Below are 15,157 nucleotides of genomic sequence, written 5' to 3' on the forward strand. Positions count from 1 at the left end.
TTGTTATAGGGGATCCATTTGTAGTGGGAAATCCCCTTTCTGCACATATTGCTGCATGTAACTGAAGCACATGGTAAGCATGGTTGGAGTCAGTGTATATGTTAACGGGTTGGCTTTGGGCAAGTGTTAGAGCCCAGATGAGAGCTTTAACCCTTTTGGAGGAGGTTCCCTAGAGAAGGCTGGACTTTACTACCTGGGTTGCAGAAACAATCACATGGCCAGCTTTGCAATTGTCATTCATTACAGAGCTGCATGAATGTAGAGGGCCTTCGGAGTTTGGTAGAGGAAGGAAGGTGGCCAGGTTTAAGGCAGTGCACTGAGATATCCTTACCTGCGGGGCTTGTAAGAGCATTATGAAGGTCTGTAGGAGCATGGAGAAGTGGAGAAATCTGTTGCCTTGTTTGGAGACCAAGTCGGGTATTGTGTAGCTGGAACAGATTGTAATAGGTTGGCAATAAGTAAGCTTCTGTGCTTCTGTGAGTAAGATGGGGTTGCAGGTGCCAAGAAAAAAAATAGCAAACTCATACCAAAGCAAACAAAAGGAAAGAAATAACAAAGATTAGAGCAGATATAAATGAAATTGAGACTATGAAAACAATCGAGAAAATCAACAAAACCAGAAGTTGGTTCTCTGATAAAATCGATGAACACTTAAGTAGACTGATTAAAGAATGAGAGAGAGAGAGAGAGGATGCAAATAAATAAAATCAGAAATGGAAGAGGAGAGGTAGCCACTGACCTGGCCAAAATAAGGAAGGTAATGAGAGGATACTATGAACAATATAGAAAGGCAACAACCAACATTAACTGGAGAAGAAATAGAAAACATCAACAAACCAATCACAGTAAAGAGATTGAATCAGTCATCAAGAAGCCTCCCAAAAGGGAAAAGTCCAGGACCACATGGCTTCACATGTGAATTCTACCAAGCATTCAAGAGAGCATTAGTCCCAATCCTCCTCAAACTCTTCAAAAAAAATTGAAGTGGAGGGAAACTTACGTAACTCATTCTAAGAAGCCAGCATCACCCTAATAACAAAGCCAGACAAAGATGCTACAAGAAAAAAACCATTTTTTCTCTGGTTCTCCCAAGTGAACAGTTAATTCCTTGATTTTTATTCTTTCTTGTTTTTAAATATAGGTATTAAGGCAATAAACTTCCCTCTCAGCACCGCCTTTGAAGCATCCCATAAATTTTCATATAGAAGACTGAAATCTTCTATAACGAAGATTTCAAAAAAAGACCGATCTTTTTAATGAATACAGAAGCAACAATCCTCAACAAAACACTTGCAAACTGAATCCAGCAGCACATTAAAAGAATTATCCACTGTGAATAGGTGGGATTTATTCCGGTTATGCAAGACTAGCTCAACACAAGAAAATCAATTAATGTAATACACTGTACCAGTAAGCCAAAGCAGAAAAACCACATGATTCTCTCAATTGATGCAGAAAAGGCATCTGACAAAATTTAGCATCCATTTTCTTCATGAAAATACTTCATAGGACAGGAATAAATGGTGTGCTGGTTTGAAAGGAGTATGCACCCTAGAAAAGTCATGTTTTAATGCTGATCCCTCCTGTGGAGGCAGCCTCTCTTAATTCCTACTCAGTATTGTAGGTTGGAAACTTAGAATATCTCTAAAGAGATGTGACTCACTCAATTGTGGGTATTAACCTTTGATTACAGGAAGTTGGGACTCCATCCATACCAGGTGGGTCTTGATTAGTTTACTGGAATCCTTTAAAAGAGAAGACATTTTGGAAAAATCTGACAGCCACAAGAACCACCAGAGCCCATGCAGCCAGAGACCTTTAGAGATGAAGAAGGAAAATGCTTCTGGGGGAGCTTCATGAAGTAAGAAGCCTGGAAAGAAAGCTTGTAGACTCTGCCATGTTCACCATGTGCCTTCCCAGTTGAGAGAGAAACCCTGAATGTCATCGGCCTTCTTGAGCCAAGGTATCTTTCCCTGGATGCCTTAGATTGGACATTTCTATAGACTTGCTTTAATTTGGACATTTTCACAGCTTTAAAACTGCCAACTTGCAATTTTTAAAATTCCCCTTTTAAAAAGCCATTCCACTTCTGGTATATCACATTCTGGCAGCCAACAAACTAGAACAGATGATAACTTCCTCAACATGATAAACGGAATATATGAAAAATCCACAGCTACCATCATCCTCAAGGGGAAAGAATGAAAGCTTTCTCTCTAAGATCAGCAAGAAGACAAGGATGCCCACTGTCACCACTGTTATTCAGCATTCTGCTGGAAATTCTAGCCAGAGCAATCAGATGAGAAAAAGGAATAAAAGTCATCAGAATTGGAAGAGAAGAAGTAAAACTTTCATGCGTGCAGATGAGATACTCCACATGAAAAATCCTGGTGGGTCACAGTGGCTCAGCAGGCAGAGTTCTCGCCTGCCATGCCAGAGACCCTGGTCTGATTCCTGACACCTTCCCATGGAAAAAAAAATACATTAAAAAACGTACAGCAAAGCTATAAAATATGACATAGGAAAGGGGCAGGGAAGACCAACACCCTAAAATCAGTACTGTTTCTATACACTCACAATGAGCAATCTAAGGAAGAGATCAAGAAATAATTTCCACTTACAACAGCATCCAAAAGAATCAAATATTTAGGAATAAATTTAAGGATAGCAAGGTCAACACATAGAAAACAACAAGAAATTGCTGGAAGAAATTATGAAAGACCTAAATAAATGGAAGGGATTTCATGGACTGGAAGACTAAATATAGTTAAGATGGCAATTCTACCCAAATCGATTGATAGATTTAATGCAAATCCTATTACAATCCCAAAAACTTACTTTACAGAAATAGAAAAATAAAACAGTAACCAAATTTATTTGGAAAGTAGGTTCCCTAAATCGTTAAAAATATCCTGAGAGAGAAAAATGAAGTGGGAGTTCTCATACTACCTGACTTTAAAGCACATTGCATAGCTACAGTGGTGAAAACAGCATGGTACTGGCATAAAGATAGATATACTGACCAATGGAATTGAATAGAGTGTTCAGATGTAGGCCCTCTCATCTATGGACAACTGATGTTTGATAAGATGACCAAACCAACTTACCTGGGACAGAGCAGCCTCTCCAATCAATGGTGCCTAGAGAACTAGATATCCATATGTAAAAGAATGAAAGAGGACCTATATCTCACACCTTATACAAAAATGAACTCAAAATGCATCAAAGACCTGAACATTAGAGGTAAGACCATAAAACTGCTAGAAGAAAATGTAGGGAAACGTATTATAAATCTTGTGATAAGAGGTGGATTCCCAGACCTTACAGCCAGAGCAAAGCAATGAAAAAAGTAGATAAATGGGATTTTCTCAAAATTAAATATTAATATACTGTTAAAATAAAGGGACTTAAGTGAAAACTGAATTTTAAAGCTCAGTTTGTCTCTGTAGGTATATTTACGTTGTATTTTCCTTTCCTTACACTAAGACTGATATTTCCATATGAAGTTCTAAAATTCAGCCTGGGATACAGTACAGCCTTAGAAAGACATTGAATGTTTGGTGTTTAATTTTTTCAGTGTGCTAAAAACTGCTTTATTTTGAATAAAAGAAAAAGATATATAAGGTAAAAAACCCCAAGTCACAATAAGCCAGAAATGAAGGAACACTTACAGCATCATCTCCTTTATAACACACTTATAAGAAAACAGGGCCCTAGATTGTAAACTCTTATAGCAGACACATTTAGTCTAGAGTGGTAATTATTATTTCTGGATTTTTGAGAGCATGTTTTATAAATGTATAACCTAGTACTTAAGAGATAAGAACAGAGCCAACCAGGTTGGGATTAAGACAACTCAGAACATAAGGAGTAAGGAAGACAGCGTCTTTATTTCAGAATTGTGTGTACTCTTTGAGATGAAGGAAGAAAGATGTATTTTCTTCAGAACTGAAATTTTCTGTAGCACATAATCAACCTCAACCTATCTGTATAGCTCATTTGAACAAATGAAACACAGAGAACCCAGAATAAGAAAGAGGGCCTTTAATCCTGTATAATTTATTGTAATACCTGTATACAATCTAGTGTGCATTAAGCAAATAAACCAAAATTTTACTTAATTAGTAAAGTTCCTTGAGGGATGGGAGAGCAAATATGGAACTATTAAAATTCACCACGGGGAAACCTCTGATACTGTGTCAACTTTAGGGATACCCAAATAAATAGGCCATGCCCTCGATCATGAGGCTTACTCTTGTGTAGCACCTACAGCTTATGTAGGTAGTGGAAAAGCTTAGACCAGCTATAGGCATGCCTAAGAGTTACTTCTGGAAGACCTCTGCTCTTGCTCAGATGTGGCCTCAGTCTCTCTAAGCCCAACTCTGCAAGTGAAAGAAATCATTGTCCTCCCCCCTACATGGGACATGACATCCAGGGGTGAAAGTCTCCCTGGAGACATGGGAAATGACTCCCAGGGACGAGCCTGGCCCTCGCACCATGGGATCAATAATTCCATCCTGACCAAAAGCGGGAAAAGAAGTGTAACACATAAAGTATCAGAGGCAGAGAGAGTTCAAATAGAGTCAACAGGCTACTCTGGAGGTTATTCTTACTCCAGCTTCTGTTAGACATTGCTACCTATCATAACTTGCCAAACCCCAATGAAAACCATTCCTGCCAATCCTAAAGAACACCTACGACAATATGTAAGATTCTATAAAGGTTGCAGGCACTAGGGTAACTTTCTAGAAACCTACACCCTCCAAATGGGTCCCTGGACCAGGTAAGTCCTGAAACCTAGAGGGACCAGCCTCTCCAGAACATCAGTTAGTTTCATCTTCCTACCCGGTATTAGTGACAGCCCCTTCCAACATGAAAAAGTTAAAATGGCCATAGCCCAAACACCTCTAAAGAGAGAGATAGAAACATCAAAGGAGATGGTAGAGTTAGACAGAGAAGGTAGGATGAAACAAATGAGTGACTGTTGAATCACTAAACTGATATCTCTTAGTCTCCAATATCTTAGAGCAGCTAGAAGTAAAAACCTAAAACTGTAGAATTGCAATCCATACCAAACTCTGTAATCCGTTCCAAAATTAATTGTTGCTCTGTGCTTTGAAATGTATTGCTTCTTTGTATATATGTTATTTCTCACAAAAAAGGAAGAAAAATAGTCGATTGTAATGATAAAAAATACTTATTCCTTGTAAAAATATATATATATCCCAAGTCAGCATAGCCAGAGAAGGAAGATATGGTAGGCAAGTCAAATCTACTCAAAGCTTCTCTGTACCTTTTGCACATTTCAGCAAGAGACCAGCTTTTCCCTTCAGAGACAAGATACTACTGAGATAGGAGAGCAGGAACATCAACCAGTTTGGGCATGACGCCAGCTGTTAACGTACCCCGGCAGCAGGAGGAAGAGAAAACATGTTCTAGCCTACCAGCTGTTTTCTGGCAGCCATAAGCTACCCTCACCCTAATGGGGTCCAAGAAAGGTGAGGGGGAGGGATTGACACATGGGGAACATTAAATACCTACATGAGAGGCCCAGACTTGCGAACACATCTCCCCCACTTTGGGCCTGGGCATGATGTCGGTGCAGGCCCTGAGGAGTTGCACATAGCATGTCTTCAGCACTGCTCCTCTGTGCCTCCCACTCTGGCTTAGGATAGAAGGAAGCCTTGTGAGAGGCAAGGTGGAAGATTTTTTATTTTTTGAATCAAGAATATGGGGTCAGGTGGTCAGAGCTCTGCCAGTCTATATGGCTGTCACGTCACTACGAGATCTGAGTTTGGCTTTCGGCCTTTGTTCTATACAAACAGAAGGAGTGGTCAGCCACATATTTCTCAAAAAGCAGGGCAACAAGACTTCCAAACAGCTATTGGTCAACAGCTGATCTTTTTGCATGGTGCTATCCATCTGACCAGGAGTGGGCCTCTCCATGCAGGCCTTGCTCTCCTGTCCTCACTTTCCCATCTCTTACTTTTGTGCTGCTTTCTGGGACCAAAGAACACTGATGTAAACCATCAACCAAAGGTCAGCCAGTTTGCAAAATCAACCCAGATTTCCCAGGACACCATGAAGGTACATGGCACTTCTCTCTCTCAACTCCTTAATTTTAGAGCCTCGGCTACAATATCAAATGCAAAGTTTAATAACCCCATCCTTCCTTGTGTGCCTCGAGGTATTCTGTGTGGAACATTACACTACTTCTGTGTATATCAAATGATTCGGCAGTTAAAAAGTTGTAAGCAATATGGAATGCCTTGTTTATTGAAGACAGACTCTAGGGTGAGATGAGATAAAAAGATTCAAGCAAGTCCTGCCATTATTTTTTTGACTATTTTTTCCGCCCCTTTCTATGTTTCCTCTCCTGCTGGGACTCCCATACGGCTCATTATTATTCGAGTAATGGGGTCTCAGAGGCCTATTAGAATCCATTCCCTTTTTCCCCCCTTTTCCTTTTTGTCTTGGCCTGGATCATTTTAATTGCCTTTCTCTTGTAATTTTCTGTTGATACAAAAACAACTGCTTACAAATAAAATATCAGTATAAGTTCACACAACTGCAATAAAATGTCTAAAAAATATTATCCAACTCTGCCAATCACAAAAGTGTCATCTCTTTGATTGAAAATATATATGTATAAAAAAGGAAGCATTCACATGTAAAAAGAGATCCAAAATATATATATAATATATAATAGTACATTTTAATATTTTATAAAGTGTCAAGTTTGGGATTTAGCCCTGCGTTTTCTGTTTCTTAACTTCAGCTAGTGACATAACAAAAATTTCCTTCAAAGCCAGGAGCTAACAAAAGCAAGCAAACCAAAGAGAAATACACATTCACGGTCTTTGCAAACTGGCTCAGCTTTGGCTGGTGGTTTACATGAGAACGTAGTACTCCTATCAAAAAGATCAGCCTGAGGTGAGTGCAAAGGATAGATTTTACTCTGTGTTAAGTGAGCCTGCAAGGGCAAGGAGCCTCCTTCTTTTCTGGGCTTGCCTTTGCTTGTGGATGTAGGAATTCCACTGTTTACAATTACAGGAAGTCAAAACTCCCCTCTACTTCCACTGAAATAGATTTTTACTCCCTCCTGGATACTCTATTGTATGACTTAAGGCAGGGAGTCCTTTGTCCCAGGCTGCTTTGACTTAATTATTTTTTACACAGCTTTAGTAGCTGCAAGCCGCTCCTCTTTCTTTTAGTCAAATTCTGGGATGCAGAGCCTGAGACAAATTTCACAGTTCAGTGTCTGTGGCTCACACCAGAAACCTTGGCAGTGACATATAGGCACCTCTGTATTCTCTTGCTCCTTCTGGACTAGGGCCAGGAGTCCACAATGGAAGTGCAGGCTGGCTGTACACTGTAATGGGGAGATGGTGGGCAGAGGCTCACAAGGGCACCATAAGTTTTGCCACCATTTCACAGGCTGCTTTTTCTTTCTTTGGCACTTGCCCAATTAATGGTGCCCTTTAACTGCTTTCCAGAGTTCTGAAGAAGGTGACTTTGGTAGTGTTTGCTAGTTGTTCAAAGTTTCTAGGGGAGGACACCACTCTAGAGTATCTTACAACACCATCTTGGTCAACCGAAAGTCTGCCATCTGAAGTTATTAAATTTAAAACTGCATTAAGACTTCGAAGGCATGTCTAAGTTCTACAACTGAATCAAAGAGGTGACACTGTTTTGTGATTGGCAGAGTTGGATAATATTTTTTAGACATTTTATTGCAGTTGTGTGAACTTATATACTGATATTTTATTTGTAAGCAGTTGTTTTATTGTGGCACAACACCAAACAAAATAGACCGAAAAAAGGTGTTAATGAGAAAAAAAAGGACATTATTTTTTTGATAAAAGGGTCAATTCATCAGGAAGATTTATGAGTCAGAAACACACAAGCAAAAGGGAAAAAGATTTGTAGGATCTGTAGAGAAACCAGATTTTTTACTTAGGTTGGACTGCATGATGTGTGAATATCATTGTTTAAAAATGAAAAAAAATATATATATAAAAGGAAGCATTCACACGTAAAAAGAGATCCAAAATATATGAAGGAAAAATTAATGGAAATGAAGTCAGAAATAGACAGCACTAACAATCCTATTTGAAGAGCTCAGCCAATTTCAAGAATGGAAGGAACATATACATGGAAAGAATCAACTTGAAAAGCACAATTAAATCAACTAGACTAAAAGACAAATAGAGAACACTCCACCCTGCAACAGCCAAATGTATATTTTTCTTATATGCCCACAGAACATTCTCTAGCTTAGACCATATGTCCAACCCACAAAAATACTTACTACTTTTTTTGTTTCCGTTCTTTTTTTTTTTGCATGGGCATGCACCGGGAATTGAACCCAGGTCTCCGGCAAAGCCACCGTGGCCAACCCCACTTAATACATTGTTAAAAGATGAAAATCATGCATAGCCTCTTCTCACACCACAACACAGTATAACCAGAAATCAAAAGGAAACTCATAAGCATATAAAAAAATTAAGCAATACATTACTATACAACCACTGGCTTTAAACAAAGAAATCAAAAGAGAAAATACTTTGAGACAAATGAAAATGAAAGTGCAATACATCAAAACTTAGGGAACGCAGCAAAATTGCCTCTCATAGAGAAATTTAGAGTTCTAAATGTCCACATTAAAAAAAAGAAACATGTTAAATCAATAATCCAACTTTATACATAGAGAACTAGAAAAAATACAACAAACTAAACTCAAAAAAGCAGAAGGAAGGAAACAATGACGTTTAAAGGCATATCACTATAGATTATACACAGAGGAAGGTTTTATAATAAATGCCAATAAATTCAACAACCCATATGGAATGTGGATAAATTCTCTGAGATGTAAAGTGCACCAAAACCGATTCAAAGATGAAATAGGATATCTCATTTGGTGCTCAACTGATTAAAGATACTGGATTCCTCTAAGAAAACATTGTAATGGCATAGGCACTCGTATTTTTCAGGTATAAAGGGTATTAGTGTCTGCAATAGACTTTGAGATGTCTTAAAAAGTCCAGGTGGAGGAGGGTGGATTGGTGGATGGATGGATAAGTGTCAGGATAGATGATAAAGCAAGGAAGGCAAAATATTAATTGTTCAGTGTCCAAATCCTGCTTTTCTCTAAGTTTAAAACTTCTTTTAGTAAAATAGTGGGGGTAAATGAATGGTGTGCCCAACTGTAAAAGAACTCTATGTGGTAGAAGAACATGAAGTTAACACAGAAAAATCAATAGCCTGCATACAGTCAGATAATGAGCAATTAAATGACATAAAGAAGAAAAAAATCCCATTCACAAAAGGAATAAATGATAATAATAAATTTAAATAATGTCCAAAAAGTCTACGAAGAACATGGTTAGAAGATACAAAAGTAGAACTTAAACAAATGGAAAGAGCTCTTGTTCCTAGATAGGACAACTCACCATAATAAACATGCTTGTTCCCCCCAATTTATTACACATATTCAATATCCTACCAGTAAAACCCCAGCAAGCTATATTTTTTCTTTTTTTACAACTAGACAAGTTGATAAGTTCATGTGGGAAAGTAAATATGTCAGAGTGAAAAGAAAATAACTAAAAATAAAAGCCGTGGAAATGTAACTAAGAAATTAGGTTTTAAGGGGTGATTTTGATTACTGAACCATATTCCTTTTTTTTTTTTTTTTTTTTTTTAAAGGAAAGACAGAGAGAAGGAAGGAAGGAAGGAAGAAAGGGAAACATCTTTAAACATTTTCTTGTTTTATTGTATTTTGTTTTTTTGTTTTTGTTACATGGGCTGGGGCCGGGAATCGAACCGAGGTCCTCCGGCATAGCAGGCAAGCACCCTGCCCGCTGAGCCACCGCGGCCCGCCCACCATATTCCTTTTTGCTTTCTGAGATATTGGAGTCCACAGAGGGAAATACCTGAAATCCCTAAACTATGATCCAGCTGCCCTGATCTCCGAAATGACTGAAAAGGCCCTTAGCTTGTGCCTTTGTGACAGTGAGTGCTGTTATTCCTTTATCTGGTCCTCACATTTATGGCAAATGCCCTACTGCTAATGAAGAGTTTGAAGTCAGCCATTAGCTAGCCTCAGCCCCATTTCAGCTAGATTCTGCTACTGAAAGATAAGTTGTCTCCCTTCCTTTTGGTTTACACCTTTAGCACTGAACTGATAGCTCTGCCTCCCCTCCTTCCAGCTTATGTTCCCCTCCTGAGATGATAACGGTAACACTGTCTCCTATTCTGCTTTGAATTTACTACCCCAAATGACGTCACTGTCCACTTGCTAAATCCTTTAAAACCTTGAACCCTCTAAACTCGGGGAGACATATTTTGGGCCTCTAGGCCACCAGCTCTCCTACTACGTGCCTAGCAATAAACTCTTTCTCTCCTTGAAACCCCAGTATCTCAGGAATTGGTTATTGAGAGCACTGGGCTAAAAGAATCCATGGCCTTTGTCTGGTAACTGAAAGGTTTGGGGAATTTGGGGGAAATTAGCCCTTTTTAGTCTGAAAACACACTTCCAAACCTCTATACTTGCCTTGATTCTGACACAAGAACAGACACAAAGAAAACAAAATGATGTGAATTCTTTCCAATGGTAACAGAATAAAAAACCTGTCCAAGCATGTGGAAAACTATTTCATTACAAAGGTGGTATCATGGGACAATGATGGCTGTTTAAGAAATAGTGATATGATGAATGGACAGCCTTTTGAACATACAGATTGAACATACAGATGCACATACATATGTGGCCGTTAGTGCTACACAAAATAAGAGAACTGCAAAACCAAACACACAGAGATACAATTTCTCATTTATCAGACTGGCAAAAAATTCATAAGTTTGCAAACAGACCTTTCTTTCCAGGCATGGGAAAAGAGTCACTTTCAAACACAGCTTATGGGAATGCACCGATGGCAAAATCCCTTCGGAGTGGAATTTGGCTATACTTAGCAAAACTATATTATGTATTCACATTTTGACCTAACACTTCCCTTTCTGGGATGTTACTCCAAAGATCCACTGCAAAAATGTCAAGAGTTATTCAGTGCAGCATCGTGCATTACTGGGAAATACTGCATCTAACCTCCGTGTTCACACATAGCAGATAATCAGTGAGATCCATTACAATAATGACATGCCATGGAGTTCTATTACGTTATCAAACACAATGAAGAACATGTCTCTGAACTGTTATGAGGTGATTTCCAGGATACAGCTTAATGTGAAAAACTGTGCAAAAGAGAATTCATCATATGCTTACAGAGAAAGTATCTGTGTAAGAAAAAAAGGAAAATAAGACAGCTATGCATCTGCTTATTTTTGCACAAAGAAACACAAGAAATCACCAAGAGGCACCTAGCTCACGTGTGAAAATGGACTCAGAGTATCTCTAAATAATTATTGCCAATAATTAATTACAAAAGGAAAAATACTAGCCTTAAGGTGGAAAAACTCACAGACACTAACTTAACCAAATGACTGTTAAATGACTTAACCAAATAACACCACCACATAAACATGTGCCTCATGATAATGATGCACTGACAATGACACAACATCACTTCTCTGATTTCATGCCAAGAATACATAACTGAATCCAATCATAAGGAAACATCATACAAACCCAAATTTGTGGACTGTTCACCAAATTTTAACTAACCCAATCAAAGTCATGAATATCTGTTCTGCATTAAATGAAACTAAAGAAGAATAACATCTACATCCAAATTCTAGAGAAAGGGGGGAGAAATTATTCAAGGAATATTATTTGCATAGTCACAGATATTGGAACGTGGATTAAATGATGGTATTCTATCAGTGTTAGCTTTCCTGAATTTAATTACTAAACTGTGGTTATGTAAGAAAATATCCTTTTTCTAGGCAGAGTAAAACAGTGCATAGTAAGCTACAGAGAGTAAAGAAGCATGACGTGTGTGACTTATTTGGAAGGTTTCTGGGGGAAAAAATCACAGGCGCATTTACACAGCGAGAACACCACAATTACAGCAACATAAGAAATTTGAAACTAGTGAAAGACAGATATCTTTTTTTCGCACTGAAACCTTGATATTAAATCACATGGCAAAGTTTTAAAAGAAAGGCACTAAAACATAGATTAATGATGTTCAATTAATAAATGGACACTTACGGAAAAATTAAAATATACAAGAGCATGTGTGGGGTGTGAGTGTATGAAGTTCGAAAGAGGCAAACCACACGACAGTATGCATAGGATGGTGATGTACCTGTATAATAATTATGGCATAATGCTATCTATGGGCAACAGTTCTCAGAGATTCCCCTCACATTTTGTAAAGTTACATGGAATTATTATTTATTTCAATTTACATGTAATATAGTATTTGAAACATGCAAAATATCTAAGGGGTTCTCTTTTATTTAACCCTTAGAACTATATATCTAAAATGTAATTGATATTTTAAAGTATTTGTTATTGTTCACCTGTGAAAAAGTTCCTGAAAAGCTGTTCCGAATAGGAGATTACTTGTAGCATTCACATGTTTACAAAGTACCCAGTTGTTCATTAAAAGTATAATTTATAAGTCCAATAAATTGTTAATGAATAAAAGAAGCTGTATGTGGTCCTTTCTGTTTAACGCTCTTTAGTGGAAGTTTACGAAAAAAAGTTTTTAATAAAAATCAGACATTTACTTGTAGCAAAAACACGAGCGGTAGGATAGAATTCTAAACATTCATGGTCTTATTAATGATCGAAAAGCGCAGGAAAAATCTTAATAACAACTAGGAAGGCAGTTTAAATGCCAAACCCTGTCTCAGTCACTTTTCCTTGGGTCCAGAGATTTAATCCTTGAGTTTGCAAATGACGTTAAACATCCCACTCGTTCTTGTTTTCAACTGTGTTCCAACCCAACCCCCTTCCTGCTCTTACCACAGAGCCTCTTATTAGTGCCTAGATAAGCAATATCTCTGCTATATTTCCCATCGCTGTTCCTTCCAAAGACAAAAATAAAAATTAAAAAAAAAAGATTATGCCTACAGTTACTTACTTTGAGATGCTGAAAAGTTGTCCTTGCAAGGAAAAATAAACCAAAACTCACCCCATACTGTGAGCAACAAACCTGCGCGGCCAAGGCGTCCTCGAGTGTATGCGTCCGCGCAGAGAGGACAAGGCGTCGCACCAAATTTGTGCGTCGATTGCTGTTGATTCAAACTATTTTTTTCCCCGATTCAATACGTTTTCGAATGAAAAAAAAACCTCAAAGTGTTTTCATGCCTGGAAATAGTTAGGTGACTTTATAAAAAAGCCAGTTAAAAGAACACTGGGGTGGGGTGAGGGGTGGCAGATCCTAACCTGTTCTCTTAAACCCTATCTTTACAAATTGGGGAAAAACAGGTTTGAAAAGCCCTGCAGACTTTATCCATAGGGGTTGCACCCACGGTTTACCATGTTCTCTTTGAGACATCTCCATAGGTTGACAAGATCTTTCTTTTGGCTTAAGCAAATTCTAAAATCCCTTAAATTGGAGGCGGGAATGGGAGTGGCTTTGATTTGGATGTCTGCCTCTAGGCTCCCCTAAGAAAAAGCTTCACGGTTCCTTTGTCAACCTGTTGCTTATTACACGACAGAATAAAGGATCTGGGGTGAGGTTGGGGGAACAGTTTGATTACTCTCCAATGTTGAACAAAGATCTAGACTATAGGGTTTGGCAATTTTCTGTTTCTTTCATAGTGTGTTTTGACTAATTTGCCCAAATGATCCAAGAATAAATGCACTTTTTGCTGTAATTAGCATGTGCCAAAGAAAATTGGATTTTCAGGAAGTTTTGTTACGTTGTGGTTGGACCATTCGTTCTTAACTTAAGGGTCTCTTGTTGTCCTTTAAAAAAAAAAAAAGAAGTTTTACTACAAAATATATACACAAAAAAGCAATAAATTTCAAAGTATATCAGCACAATTAGTTACAGAACAGATTTCAGAGTTTTCGTATGGGTTACAGTTCCACAATTTCAGGTTTTTCCTTCTAGCTGGCCAAAGACACTACAGCCTAAAAGAAATATCAGTACAATGATTTCAGCAGTCATGCTCATTTGCTAAACCCCACCTTCTCTGTATAACTCTACCATCACATTTACTCTTTCTCCCATTCTAACTTCTTTGTGTTCGGAGGGAATGTGGATAATAGGGGATAAGAGGTGGGAACTAGGTGAAAGGAGAGGGTGGCTCCTCTGCCTTTCAGTATTTACCTGTCCAGGGACCCATCTGGAGGTTGGGACTCTTACCCTTGCTGAAACAAGGCAAGGCAATCTCACTCAATGGATGAGAATTTTAACTGACACTTAAATTTAAATTGGGCCCAATGCCTTAACATGCAAAAATCAATATTAAACTTTATCATTCTTATATAAAACGCATCCATGCTGTTCAGTCTCTCGGCCTGCTGTTTCTACAAACAAAATCGCTAAACTCTGGATTAAACCAGAGCTCAGCATTCAAAAACATTTAAACTAGCTTAACTGGGATTCTCGTTGAGGAATTTTCTCATTTCTCTTTAACAAGAAGATGGGACAGCTTGAAGCCAGGTGCATAGGCTAAACTCCCACCTATATCCTAAGGGAGATATGGTGGCTATCTGCCTTGATGTTTACGTTTCAAAGACCTGGCTGCAAGGCTATTAAGAAGTGCAGGCCTGGGTTGCAAGGCTGCCAAGGGGACTATTTAGATTTTAAAAAGATTTACATACAACTCAAGGGGACAAGGAAAGAATGTACAAACCAGTTTTCTAAGGGAAATGTTCTAAGAAAAGGGGGATGGGGATCACTTTCTTGTTTGGCAAAAGGGAAAATTCAATTTCATTTAGTCTTACCATGCAATCCTTCCAAAAAGTTACAGGAAAATATGCAACACCCTTAAACTACTTTTGTAAAACCACTTACTTTTCTTTTTACAAAATATTCCTGTGGTTTTGTTTATCTCTCTAATTTCCCAGTTTTGCATGGTCTCAATAAAAATACCAACAGAATCTCCTGGACAATGCAAACAACATAGCCATTTTAAGAACACCAATTTAAAAAGAAAAAATTTCTGAGGAAGATGAGAAATGACTTGGCTTAGCACATTAGGCATAGGTTCCCAACTATTTTAATTATTATCA

The 15,157-nt window shown here is 38.2% G+C and overlaps 1 protein-coding gene across 1 annotated transcript in view; it reads right to left on the reverse strand.

The window, feature by feature from the left end:
* SRY (sex determining region Y) overlaps positions 1-15,157 on the reverse strand; it is a 143,321-nt gene that overhangs the window by 51,582 nt on the left and 76,582 nt on the right. Inside the window, exon 3 of the mRNA XM_077147135.1 lies at positions 332-428. Within this exon, the coding sequence (XP_077003250.1) occupies positions 352-428 (77 nt within the window). The 3' untranslated portion in view covers positions 332-351. The remainder of the gene's footprint in view (positions 1-331; positions 429-15,157) is intronic.

The sequence above is a fragment of the Tamandua tetradactyla genome, chromosome Y (assembly GCF_023851605.1).
Source record: "Tamandua tetradactyla isolate mTamTet1 chromosome Y, mTamTet1.pri, whole genome shotgun sequence".
Lineage (NCBI taxonomy): Eukaryota > Metazoa > Chordata > Mammalia > Pilosa > Myrmecophagidae > Tamandua > Tamandua tetradactyla.